The 13,814-nt window shown below is 42.2% G+C and overlaps 1 protein-coding gene across 1 annotated transcript; it reads left to right on the top strand.

The window, feature by feature from the left end:
• The first annotated feature begins 4,827 nt into the window (after positions 1 to 4,827).
• Positions 4,828 to 13,231, top strand: LOC105284356 (dual specificity protein phosphatase Mpk3). The gene is made up of 4 exons (XM_011347765.3): positions 4,828 to 6,775; positions 7,680 to 7,865; positions 8,021 to 8,263; positions 9,559 to 13,231. Exons 1-4 carry the CDS (start codon positions 6,382 to 6,384, stop codon positions 9,942 to 9,944), a joined length of 1,209 nt encoding a protein of 402 aa, XP_011346067.1. The 5' UTR covers positions 4,828 to 6,381; the 3' UTR covers positions 9,945 to 13,231.
• The last annotated feature ends 583 nt before the right edge of the window (positions 13,232 to 13,814 follow it).

The following is a 13,814-nucleotide window of genomic DNA, read 5'->3' as shown; positions in this document are numbered from 1 at the left end:
TTGGAAAAGAGATAGAAAAAATAGAATGTTTTATTCGTTGTCTAAATTTCCGTGCTGATTATCCACCTTTCAACTGGCGATTCAATAAAACTCTGTTTTTAGATCCCGATATGCCACTCACTGCTGTAAAAACGTACGTTATAAATATGCACGCTGGCCTATATTACAACTTTATAATGTCATTTAAACGGAAGTAATAACAATGATTATTTCAGCTTGCCTGTTTAAGTTATCTCAGAATTTCGATTTTTGCGACCACCACGCGATTGTTACAATTCCTTTCGAGAGGAGTGACGTTTGCGCGAACAGATCGCGGACAAATTGTGGTACCGCGCAGTGTTGGTTCGCACAAAAGTATTGTATAACGTTTGATCTATCGATTGCAATTGCGCAATAGGCGATCTCTCTGCATTCGTGCTTATGACGCCCACGTGGAGCGTCATAGCATGGATTTGCATCAGCGGACAAGTAGAATACTACTCCCAAGCTTGACATCAGATAGCAAGTGAGAATGCTTTATTTTCAGAAAGGTCGCGATTGAGGCATGATATCGTGTCAGTGTGCCGTATCGCTAAAACGGCCATGTACGTCATAAGTATACGAGAACATAGTACCAAAGTAGAAGAAAATACCCGTTCTTGCTGAGCCAAATTTCCGCCGAGAGTATAAATATCTCCGCTCGATAAAATAAAATAATATGTAGAAATTATTAGTTTTAATTTCCGGGTTGCAGCCGCGTTTTCTGTCACTTTGAACATCTCAATTCGCTTTACAAACCATCGACAAAAATAGGACAACTCCTTAATAATCTGAAAGGCAAAACGCTCTCAATAGAGCTTACAAAATCCCCTGCTTTTGTGGTAAAGTCTACATAGAAACACGAAGAATGGTGAGCACGCATAAAAGAATATTAAACTGCAGACTAAAATACACAACTGTCAACACTGGTAGAACATAATTTGAAAACCAAATACAAAATCTTATTCGATCAATCTTCACTGTTAGCCAAGACTAACACCTATTTTCCTAGAAAATACAGGATATCTTACGAAATTTACGAACATTCCAGCAATTTCAATAGAAATAATGAACTAAATACCAATCCAATATGACAAGCCATCCTCTCGGATTCTTAAAAAATTGGATTGGCAAACCAAATTTCCCTCCTTTCTTTTGCTAACCCTCATTAATATTTCACCTACATATAGGGATACTTACCGAGAAGCAACTCAGTATCAGATTACTTCTTGCGCTCTGATAAAATGAACTGAAATATTCACGAAACCAAAGTGAAAAAAGCAGCTTCAACCCGGAAAATAAAACTGATACTAGTAATCAGTACGAAAGTTTCAAATTTTTGATGCACTACAATTATGTATTTTGAGTTCACGGAAAACGAGCAAGTAAGAATGAGCAATTATGTGCATGTATGTGTGTTCTATACAATTATTATGTTATTCGACATTTTTATTATTTCATCATCTCACTTTCTGGCTTTTCAAACAGTTTTTATTTGCCTCTTCATAAATAATTCAAAAAAAGTTCGTAAATGCGTTAAAAGTATCAGTATCCCGAAGCGCATCTCTCGTCTAATAATTTATATTGACAGGATAACATACGTGGATATTTCTGGTAAACGGTAAACGTTTAATAAAATTCTGATTGGAGTAACAATGTTTAATAGAATAGCTGTCCGTCGCAATATTATAATAAATTTCCACTTATCGTTGATTGTTTTTAATGTCTTTAAAATAGAATTTGTGATAATAATTATCGGCAACCACACAAAAGCCTACATCCGTGACGCAAATTATAATTACATTTTACGATCAGATAGCATAATTTCCTGGAATCAGTTTTAGAGGTATCCATGAGCGCTTATGAATTTTCCAATTACTCTCCCATGGGATTTTGTTACGAATTCATCGTGCAAGACCTTTCGCCGCGTACTAATAGCGCCGCGACTCGCCCACGTCCGGGCTCTTCTGTTAATTTTTAATTGCAGTTCCGTAATAGCTGGCGTAGGCTGTAGAAAGAGGAGAGAATGGACAAGGAGAGAGTATAGTAATCAGGGGAAAATAATCGTCTCCGTGTCTCACAATTAGCCATGTTTCTCTGTTATTTCTATTTAGAATTCCTGTGCTGCTCCCACGTATTTCATTGTGACGCATCAAACATTTCTCTGCACATTGTTGAGAGAAATGTAGGTGCAAATCGTATAGCACATGTATGCATTCTTACCGTGACGCTACTTCTGAATAAAAATTTTGGGCAATATTTAAGTCAACTTCATAAAAATCAAATTATATAATTAATATCGTGTCCTTTATATAACTATTTTAAAATAAAAACTGTAAAGTTTCAGTTACAACGAATGCATAAAGAAGAAAATAATAACGTGAGAGAGATAAATAGTGCCTTTGATCTATCAAATTAAATATTCTGGATTTTGTAAATTATTAAATATATATTTAAGTTTCAAATATTTGGAATAAAGGCACAAATTCCATAAATAATCACGCACAGCAAAGATTCCTACATCTCTTTAAAAACAGTCAAGATTTCAAACACCCTGACTCTCCTCCTTTACACAGGAATACTCGGGTGAGTCAAGTTATGCCGATCACACCGGAAATCGATATCAAACAAATCGTAGGGTTCCTACGGAAAGGATATTTCGACTATGGCTAGCCTTTTCCATTTTAATGTTAAAGCCTCCGCAACTCCAAGCGTTATTGACGTTAGGGACGGGAGTGAAAGGGATGTGTGCGCGCGCGCGGTGGAGGGCGGGTGGTACCGGGTGCTCACCTTATCCGGCACCCACGCGGATTGAATTCAATTCGTCGACACGCGTCGGATACCCACGGAAGGTCACAGACGCCCGCGGCCCTTTTCCGACCTCCCTTCTCGCCCCGTATCAGCCCCCATTCTCTCCCGTTTCTCTCCACCTCTCGTCCCCCCGCACCGTTCCATCCCTCTCCTGGCATCACCCCTTGCACCCCTCGTAGTCACTCACCGAGGAGGTAACGAGCGCTTAAGCGGGATAAAGCAACCCCGCGCCGACCGCCTCGTGATCGAACGCGAAAATCTTCAACGACAGCCGCCCAAATGAATGGAATGCCGACCCACGCCTGGCACAGCCGTCTGATAGGCTGTCGTGTCCCCTTGGGAGAGAGAAAGAGAGAGAGAGAGAGAGAGAGAGAGTGAAAGGGTGGGAGAGAGAATGAACAAGTAAAAGAGAGGGAAATAGAGGGAAAGAGAAAGAGAGAAAGAGAGGGTGCGAGTGAGCCGAGCTGAGCCGAGCGCGGTGAACGGGTGAACCGAGGACAGGCTTCGTGTATACGGCAAGGGCCAAGGCCGTATCACCCGATGGCACGTCCTCCCGTGTGCTTTACTTCAAGCCCTTCAACTGCAATTGCCGCGCGTATGGCCGTGTACATTGTTTTAATATTGAATACTGGACACAATTTCATAGACGGAATGGTGCTACTTGCAAATGATTGGAATAAAAATTTTTGATTGTTTGATTCGTTGAATATTTCATTTCATCCCCGCAGTTGTCGGAATTTTTAAAGCCTTCAGTAGCTTGCTGATCATGTCTCGACTGAAGAATCTGTTGACGTGTAACTAAGATAAGATTTTATTTATATTTGCGCCATGGAAGTGTCGGAATATGTTCCATTTTAATCGGGCGCAGCTATTCGTGTCCGGATAATTCTCTTCAAAATAAATTGCTCCAGCTTTTAATAACAACTGCTACACGCGTGTCGAATATATTTAAATTCTGTATCGCAGAATACATCATGCATGCAGAATATATCGTGCATGTCATCCAATTAGAATTGAAAAGTTCACGGAGATTAATATTATTGATATCATCAATCATCATTACGTTATGTAATCATGTAATTTCGCTTCTTCAGCATCGCTCACACCCAATATGCGGATGCACGAGCTTACGTTACAGGCGTGTGCTTTCACAAAGCCGAAATTGATCCTGTGAGGTCATTGTTTGTCATATATCTGGCAAGTCGTTACCGAGTATAGTACTACGTGCGCGCTACACCAGTTTAGTACTACGAGGCTACGTCAATACCATTACACAACCGTCGTGGTACCGCGATATCGCGATTTATCGATCGGAGACACAGGCGTTGCGATAAGAATTACATTGTTTACAAATAATTACTATTCCGCTAGACTATCTCGATGACGGATGTCGGATAACATCGTAGACCGACTGGACGTAACGCTGCACAGTCGCAAGACCAGGTCAAGATATTCCGCGTGGCTGGGAAGAGCTAATTGCATTGATACCTATACGGGGCTGAACAGATAACGGGAGAAAAGCGACGATATTGATTCGATCAAGAAAGACGGAAGACAGAGTCGGATTGAGAAGGAGCTAACCGTCCAATCCAGGGTGACGGGGTTCCTGATGTCGGCCCTGTTGACGAGCAGCACGTGCAGGCGAGTGTGCGTGCATGTCGGTACGGGACGATATACGCGATTCACTCTCTCTCTCTCTTTTGTGCACGGCTCGTGATAATACACGCCAACGCACGCGTGAGAGAGTGCGCGTGTAGCGCGCGGTGCCACCGCTGCCATTCCCCTCCTCCGCCGCGATATGAAGCCACTCTGGCCGCTTCAACGACGGCTCAGTCGGCACCGACCCCCGACCCATCCACTACCCACGCCTCGTTAATGAAAACATCTTTTGTCAATGAACTGACGTCAGCCCGCGTGGCGATTGGCCAGTCACGGGGGCTCACGTGACCGTCGGCGAATCGCGGCGCACAACGAGCGTCTCCCTCCCTGCGCGCGGCGCACCGAGCGCCGCTGCTCCATTCTCGACGAAGGGACGCTCGAGGTAAGGTGTGGCCTGCGGCGAGCGAGTGAACAAGAGGCGAGAGGAGAATTTGTGAAAACGAACGGGAGACGAGAGAGTGACAGAGACAGAAGGAGAGAACGGAAGAGGAAAGACGGAAAGCGCGGGAAAAAGAAGGAAGAAGGAACGGTGTTTGTGACGTACTTCGTGTCGAAGGCAGAAGGCGGTCGTCCTCTTCGTGAAGGAAGTCCGCGGTGACGGGACGAGGAATCCGGGCTTGTCGGAGCGATGCTGGTGGGACTCGTGAGGCGGGAAAGGAAACGGACGTCGGCCGCCGGGATGTACGCGCTCGCACGTCCGATCGGATGAACGGACACGGGAAGGCGAACCGGCGATTGCGGAACGCGCGCAAAACCAACGACGCGTACGCGCTAGCGAGGCCCGCACTCTGAAGGTAGGAGCGAGCGAGCGCGAACGACGCGCCGCGCCGACGGTTCTACGCGCACGAGGGCGTGAGTGAGCGCGCGGCGGTTGTGCGCGCGCGAGTGAGCGAGCGACAAGGATGGAACCACCGTTGCTGGCGCGCCGACGAGACGACGGACCGAGCTCGCACGAGCGCCGAGGACCGGCCGACGCGAGATAGAACGAGCGCGCCGTTCGTGCACGGTCGGACATGCATTTCTCAAGCGGCGAGCGTAAACATTCCAGAGCCGTGCCGTTAATTGGACGCGTTGTCTTGATTCACGAAGGGATCGATAACCGAGAACTGGCGGCGGCGACGACGACGACGAGGACGACGGTAACAGTGACGGCGGCAGCGGTCGGACCAGCGGAGGGGGAGGAAGAAGAGGGGGCGGAGTAGCACACATATACATATATACACAACACGTACACACGCACAGCACGGCGTAGTGTCGCAGGAAATGATGGCAACGCGTGAGAACTCGTCGGACCGCGCCGTCGACGGGTGAACGTCGGCTGCGATCGTTCTCCGGATGAGGCCACCGGGGAACGCGTTCTGCCACTCAATTCAAAGTGCCATTTCGTCATATCCAGTAAAATATTAATTGTAAGTAGACGCTCGGTGAAGACGAGAACGTGGAGGAACGCGTGCACGCATTTGCTGGACCGTGGCGCGCGCGTTTATGTACATACACTCTGTACTCGCACGGCTCCGTCGTGGAGAACGCGCGACGAGGCTCACGACTTCCTCGGCATCGGCGTCGGGCGTCGGTGTTGCAACGGAGGAATCGATGCGTCTAGAGGCTCCACGAGTGACGACGAGTGAGGACCCGTTGGCGTACGGTCGTCCTAGTGGAACAATGACGATGCCCTGACATCTCCGCGGTGAGTGTTGCTTGTCGCAGGTGCTGTACCTAGAGATGACAGAACTTCGACGCTGCAGAGGCTCACGAGTGTCTTTGTGAGAGAAACTCAGTGATTGAGAGGAGCGTCGCACCTGGAAGCTGTTTACGGAGCACGATAGCACCGTCCGTTAACGGCGGGCAGAAGGTTACAAGAGCGCGAGCAAGAGTTCAAGTGATAGACGCAATATGCCAGGTAGTGATACGATGGAGGAGGACCTCCTGGGTCCAGAGTGGCTGTTCAAACAGCTCAGATCGCCGGATGGTCCCAACAAGCTTCTCATTCTGGACTGCAGAGCACACTCTGACTTCTCCGATGCTCACATAAGGGGCTCGGTACCCCTGGCCATACCCAGTATCATGCTGCGGAGACTGGCAGCTGGTAAGGTGGACCTCTCGTCCACGATCAAGTGCTTAGATCTGAGAAACAGAGTGGAGGTGTTTCTATATGGCGATGAGAACAGTAGAGGAACATTTGTACTAATCGGTGACTCTACGGATCCTGCAGGCCACCAGGGTGAAACGATACAAGTGCTGAATCGGAGGCTTAGAAACAGCGGAGGCAAAGTTGTCACTTTAGTCGGTGAGAGAAACATTTTTGTTACATGGACACATTCACTGCAATTTTAATACTTGTCAGAAACATCTAATTTGATGACCAAACTAATATTATTATTGTTGTAATCTAAAACTAGAATATTCTCATTATTTTATTTCCAGATGATTAATTCTACAGATAAATATAAATTTAGGAGCTGCAAAATTGCAGCTAAATTATTACCATCACAATCATTTGCAAGTTAACTGTTAATCTCAGTATGTGAGAGACCATTTTTATATAGAATTAATATGTTGTTTCTGAAAAAAAATGTTTCTAAATTTATCTTATGTGAAACATCATATAATAGCTGCTAATTATAATCCTGTGTCTATATTATTTTATTACCATCGGTATGCACACATGCAACAATAGTAACAGTGGTGTAAAAAGGCTTCCAGAAGTAACAGCTGAAGCATAGAGACTGGTTGTGAATGAAATATTGATTTATGTGGGAGGCATTCCAGTTAAACCAGACACTTAACTCTATACCCTGCCTGCATCAGGCTTTAGATAAGGCTGTCCAACCATTCAATATTTTATCTAATACAACCAGTTTACTGATTACAAATATGTCAATATATATGAACACAAGATTAATGTATTTTAGGAAAATGTCTATAATTGAGAGACATGGATATATTAGATTGAATTTTCTCAGTGTTGTTATGTGCAGTTTCTAGTTTCTCAACCATTATAATGCACGTATTATTTTTACAAATTTCCTCAAATTACCAGATTTGGAAATGAAATTATTTTCTGATATAATGTAAAATAAAATTACATATTAAATTGAAATTTTTCGACGTAAGTTATAAAGTTTTTGGATAGAGTTTAAATAAATTTGAATAATAATTTCGACTAATTATTGTGTTACGTTTACTTGTAGGTGGTTTTGGAGCGTTCAGAGATAGGTACCCAGAATGGTGCGAAGGTAGTCAAGCTAATAGTGAATGTGCCCCAGGTCAGGACAATAACGATGGCGAGCTAATGGGCCTTAGATCCCTTCGGATATCCACTCCACCAACCAGGTCCTATTCGGATTCTGATAGTGACAGCACGTGTGATTCAGTTGGTGAGCAAATATTCTCATTCTATACTTACTTGAAGAAAATCATGTGAAGCAGTGAAACGACATAGAATATGAATAATGTAATACGATAAAAGCTCAACAGTGGCAAGTAACAGTAAAAATGTGATCGTAATAAATTTGTGTTTGTGTATTTCCAGGTCCTGAGGAAGACAAAGACTTTCCGGTGGAAATTTTACCTCATTTGTATCTCGGTAACGCGGCTAATAGTGAAGATCGCGAGGCTTTAGCGCGGTATAGGATACAATACATACTCAACGTAACACCGGATTTGCCAAATGTATTTGAAAGCGCTGGTTCGATAAAATACATGCAGATACCGATAAGCGATCACTGGAGCCAGAACTTAGCTAGTTTCTTCCCACAGGCTATTCAGTTTATAGGTGAGTGATGGCACGATTGAGTTTTTTTTTAAAACGGCGCAGATTTATAACGTAGAAATTAACAATTTGTTTTTCCCATGAAACGTGGTGCGCGGAACGCGCGTATAAAGTCAACTGTTAACCGCGAACGTGAAAAGTGATACTCGGCTATTAATTGGCATCTCATTGCACTTTTACTCTATCTTGAATGAACGTTTCGTCATCGCGCATCTTCGTTTTCTAGAGTTTAATGTACTCTATACGGTCTTAACGTCACACATCTTATAACGTAAATCAGTACTTTCATACGTGCGAATTCAATGGTAGTCGAGGGTGAGATGAATATTTTTATATACGTTGAAAGAAACACATCCGTATACAAATTTCATGAATTTAAATGTAGAAAAGAATTTGCATGTGTATGCAAAAGTGTAACACGTGTGTGAATATTGCATCATTATCGTGTGATATTTAATATGTAAAATTAATATCTACCTTCTACATCATACATTAACGAAAGATGATACTTGTTATACAATTTTTGAATTACGCCTCGCGTTATTATATTAACGTGCGCGGCATGAGAATGGGATACGAATGACGTGAGCTTTATTTATCGCGCCGTGAGCTTTTTCCGCGTCGGATTCTCGGTTCGCGGACCGCTTCTTAAACAGGATTTCCTGTTTAAGAAAGTCCCCGCGCAGCTTCTGAAAGGGGCATTCTTATAAATAGGTTCGCCTAAATAGAAACTTTCCCACGTGGCGGGCAAGCCGCGCTAGACAATTAAACAACGGATGTCCGGTTAGGTCGAGAGCTATACTTAAGTCTGAATGGCGAGGCTTGGCATTGCTATTGAGCCGGTCTGGAACTTTTGACTGTCCCGGCATATTTCAGCGTTAGCAACTCGACTTCTTTTTGTTGACGCCATTTAGATGAATTTGTCATGACGTGCATTATTTCCCATGACACTTTTATCGTAATATTCTCGAATTAATTAATTACATTAAATGTATTAATATTATTAATATTAAAATGTGGAATAATATAGCTGACGCAGTTATTAATTAATTACTTTTTCATTTGTAATTAATTAGACAACAGCTATCTCGAGTATATATAACAATGCGACATATATATTTTCATTATTGATAACGGCGGTGTGTATTTTATACTATATTTTATCGTTCTTGGTAACAGTTGATTTGCGAAATCGCCTCGCGTTGATGCAACCTTTGAGAAACTTTGCAAAATAATCTCTTCGAGAGCGCAGTAATCGATAGATGTCTGATGACCATGATCTGTTGCGTATCTTTCAGAGGAAGCACGAAGCTCAGACAAGGGAGTACTGGTTCACTGTTTGGCCGGAGTGTCACGCTCCGTCACGATTACCGTGGCTTACCTCATGCACAAGTGCAGCCTCAGCCTGAACGACGCTTTCAACTTAGTACGTAGTAGGAAATCCAACGTCGCGCCAAATTTCCACTTCATGGAACAGTTGCACAGCTTCGAGCGGGAGCTGAGGGATCGAGGGGGCGACCGACACAACAGCAAGGGGAACGACCAGAGATGCATTGGTGCGTGCCGGCCCGATGGGCCTTGCAACTGCCCGGCGCCTAGCTTCCTGAGCCCCATCGATCTGGGCCTCAGTCCTGATTCGGGCATCGAGTTTGACAGGTGGGCAGCGAGTACACCGGCGGAATGAGACGGGCCTGGGGGGACCCAATATAAATTTTAGGTCCCTCCGCATCACACGCGTCATCTTAGGAAGACCCTGAGGGATGGCCATGGGATTTTCTAGGCGTGCTTACAAAACATCCTGACACGTAAAGAGAGACGAGCATCGAAGCAGCGCTCGCTTCCACCTCCCGGTACATCCTCAGATAGAGTAGGACGTTAGATGCGTTCGGCGAATGCCAAGATGTAGCTTTTAGGGGCATCCAAAGTTAGTTACTGTGCGCCTATACTTCTCTTCCGTAATTTCTCGTTTCTTCTTGTCGAGCCTCTCATTCCTAAACGCGGCCGTGATGCGGCCGCGCACTAAAAATACGTCAATTTCACTTAAATTCTCTGATTAAGTTGAATTCTAAGATTAGCTCTTAAGAACGCGCGTACGTACGTACAGCACTCGTTCAATACTCAGCTTAACCGTGCTGTAACGAGTCGAGAACTTTTCAGATAATTTCTAAGGGGATTGCGCGAACTTGTAGCATTACGTGATCAGTGTTGCTTAGCGTAGGATTGTAAAATGCGGATATATGCGTCGTCAAAATTTAGAAATAACGCGGGAATGAGAGGATTAACGCTTAGAAAAGGGAATTATGTATCGCCAATTAGAGAAAGGTCTTATCTCTTCGTTAGACGATTTTAGCTTTTCAGTGTACGCGTTGAGTGATCATGCGCCGCGAAGTATTCCTGCAGTGGTGAAGCTTGGTCTATCTCGTTGAAACTTTCAATTTGAATGAAGATTTGGCACGTTACGTTACGCCGTCGAATCGCGATAATATGACGCAGTCGTGTTGTGACTTAGGGAGAGAGTTAGATGATATGACTGTTGATGCAATTCCATAATAGAAAGAGAAGCAGAATTTACGATCCTCCATTAATTCAGTTGTGGTAGCAGTGAACACTGAAAGTATTTTATAAACGAGATCCGTTATTTCTCATCGCGCAACAGTCGCGTAATCGCAATTGTACATTTTGACATTATGCTTCCAAGAAACCTTTAGCATGTACGATGTGAACGGTGCGCGAAAGTTATATCGAATTCAGGCATTGTATACTCATGAAGTATGACGTACCGCCATACTTCTCTCTCTCTCTCTCTCACTCTCTCTCTTTCTGTCTCTCTCGCTCTCTCTCTCTTAAGAGAGCCCTCTCTCTCTCTCTAGAACATATATTTTAATACTTCTTTCCCCGAATCCTTCAATTAATAAGGCTGTGTTTATTTTACCGCAAGCGATATTTCATGCGCGAAGTAATCTCTAAACGACGAGTTCCCACCAGGCAATTACAAGTTAGTCGAAGGTAAACATCACCGCTTAGTATGTTAAGTTCCGAGGTACAAAATTGAGGGAGGTTCTATATACACAGGGGTGAATTTAAGGTACTACGTGGGCGATTAGGCCGGATTGGAACGGTTCCAGAAATTCTTTGCTAAAGGACCGTTCGTTTGCTTGTAATGGTCCCAGTAAATTTTCGTCAACGTTGCTAAACACAACGTAGATTTTTCCTTTTTGAAACCAGTGTTTTTCAAATCTCCGAAATCCGAGTGAAGAAAGCCGTACTGCACTGTTCGGTCGTTCCTTAAATCTGCCCCTGATCTTCTTCTCAACTGATAGTTTATAAAAAGATAAAATTCTCGAGACACTTTAACGTAATTTTCGACGTAGTTTCTCGATACACTGAAGTGACTTATCTCGTCAAGGATAATCGCCTCAAATGTATTGAGTCAGTCAAAAAGTTCGGTTCGAGTTTTGCATTAAAAAAATTTAAAGTAAAACTTCGTTGCATTCAGTAGAAAAAACAAATTATTCATCAACCATCAAGTAATCATCATTATTGTCTATATGATATAGACATTATTAACATTGTTGTCTGTATGTGGCGTATTACAATCGAACCGAACTTTTTGACTGACTCAATATTCTCTGACTTTCGGGATGCGCGAAAGGTATATGCACGTCGCCTCAGGTACATATGCCAGTAACTTAAGTTTAAGAAAGGACACATCTTAGGAATCAGTGCATTTCTGTAGGGCATTTTCCGAATCTCTCCTGCTCACGAGGAAAGCCAGGCTCGTCACCGGTACGGCGGAGTTAGGGGAACTTGCGTCCGAGCCATTCGGAATGATAGATGAACGGCGTTATTTCGCAATTTCATTCTTCGTCAATTCGAGATACGCGAAACTTTAAAAATTCTGCAAAATTCAGTAATTAGTATTACCTATCGGTAGAGACACATGCATTCTGGAAATAATTTTCGACCTCCAGTCTGTTATCATAGGATTATTTGTTTGATAACTTCTATGAGAAAAACTTTTAATGAATAATATCTCCCGTTCGAAATTAATTTTGACGGAACGCTCGCAAATGAAAACATCATGAGAGGAAAATCTTTCTCTCATCCAAGAATATTGTGGAAAGTAATGCAGGATGTTCTAAATACAGTTTTTACTGTATTAAGATAATAATCCGACACGAAAAGAACGGAATTGCATCAGTATCGAAATAACGCTTTCAAATATCGTCAAATCGATTTTGTTGTAAAAATCAGATCTGTTATCACACGCATCGCTACATACAGAAATCTGAAAGATAATGGTTCCTGTACGTTACATTTCTGCTGGCATCACAGCAACATGTTAGCCCTTTGGATTTTTTATATAGACACTTTTCTACACGAGAACCATTGGGCCTGTGCATTCGTATATGAAAACACATCTAGCTGTATACTGCGTAACAACTCGAGCGCTAAATTGGATTCTGAATTGTACGAATCAGCACTGTTTCTATTATCTTACAGATATCTCAGATATATATTGAAAGTTATTTTTGTAAAGAAAAACGAAAAAGAAGAAAAGAAGAAATGCATTCACATTCCCATAACGAGCCAGAATGGCCTGACACTGTAACTACCTTTCATATACTACTACATGTATTGTTCATTGAGCATAATTGAAGTTAATATGAGTGTATACAAGTGAATGTTATTTTTCGTGTAATAATTAACTGCAAGAGTTACGGTAATTACTAGCTCTTGGCTATTGCGGGAGTAAATTGATATACAACTAAGGAAATATATATTTGACGTTAATGTAATAACAATATTCTACTATTACACTGTTGTCTGTTGTATGTTTACTGGGCCGCGACGCCCGAGAAATTTAATCAAATATTATGTATATTATATAAATTATTATTTTATATTCATCGTGTGTTGTACATATATTTTAACTAATTTTCATTAGAAATACAACTTATCTTACCTGAACTATAAATAATCGATTGTCATTTGAGCATATCATTTACATTCCATGCATAGTAACATTGTCTCTTATTTGCCGAGTTCAAAATTTAATAATGAATCTATTTAATAAATATTTCATAAAACAAAATGCATATATGCGTGCACGCTCGCGCATACTATCTCTGCACTTCGTGATGATAGTAATTCATTTTCATTGTTATTACCTCGAGGTATAACGGATGTTTCTGCTTACATTTCTGTTGTACAATCACACGTTAACTCAGTTTTGTACTTTCAATGTAAAAATCGATTACAAATTCAAAAATGTACGAAACTTCATAATTTCAGTTATTACTATTATTATAAAATCTGTATTCCGACATGTTCATTTAAGATATTATGATGGAATGTAATTAAAAGGTACGTAAGAAGCATTAAATACATATTTTACTCTAATTTCAAAACAAACGATATATATTATATATATTCAATAACACCCGCGAAATGTTGTTTTATTTTATTCGGTTGTAATACTGTACAATTGTAATGATTAATCTTGAATTAAGCACAGTTAAATTGTTAAGATCGACTCCTTCATATTTCGATT

This window comes from Ooceraea biroi, chromosome 4 (genome assembly GCF_003672135.1).
Source record: "Ooceraea biroi isolate clonal line C1 chromosome 4, Obir_v5.4, whole genome shotgun sequence".
Classification (NCBI taxonomy): domain Eukaryota; kingdom Metazoa; phylum Arthropoda; class Insecta; order Hymenoptera; family Formicidae; genus Ooceraea; species Ooceraea biroi.
The sequence above is the reverse complement of the archived record's forward strand: the minus strand, read 5'-3'. Positions and strand labels throughout refer to the sequence as shown.

What these genes read in the sequence shown, in the direction of transcription:
- LOC105284356 (XM_011347765.3), top strand. Translation starts at nt 6,382, where the DNA reads ATGCCAGGTAGTGATACGATGGAGGAGGACCTCCTGGGTCCAGAGTGG. An exon ending in CAAAGTTGTCACTTTAGTCG is followed by an intron (nt 6,776 to 7,679) that starts GTGAGAGAAACA and finishes GTTTACTTGTAG; the next exon opens with GTGGTTTTGGAGCGTTCAGA. An exon ending in CAGCACGTGTGATTCAGTTG is followed by an intron (nt 7,866 to 8,020) that starts GTGAGCAAATAT and finishes GTGTATTTCCAG; the next exon opens with GTCCTGAGGAAGACAAAGAC.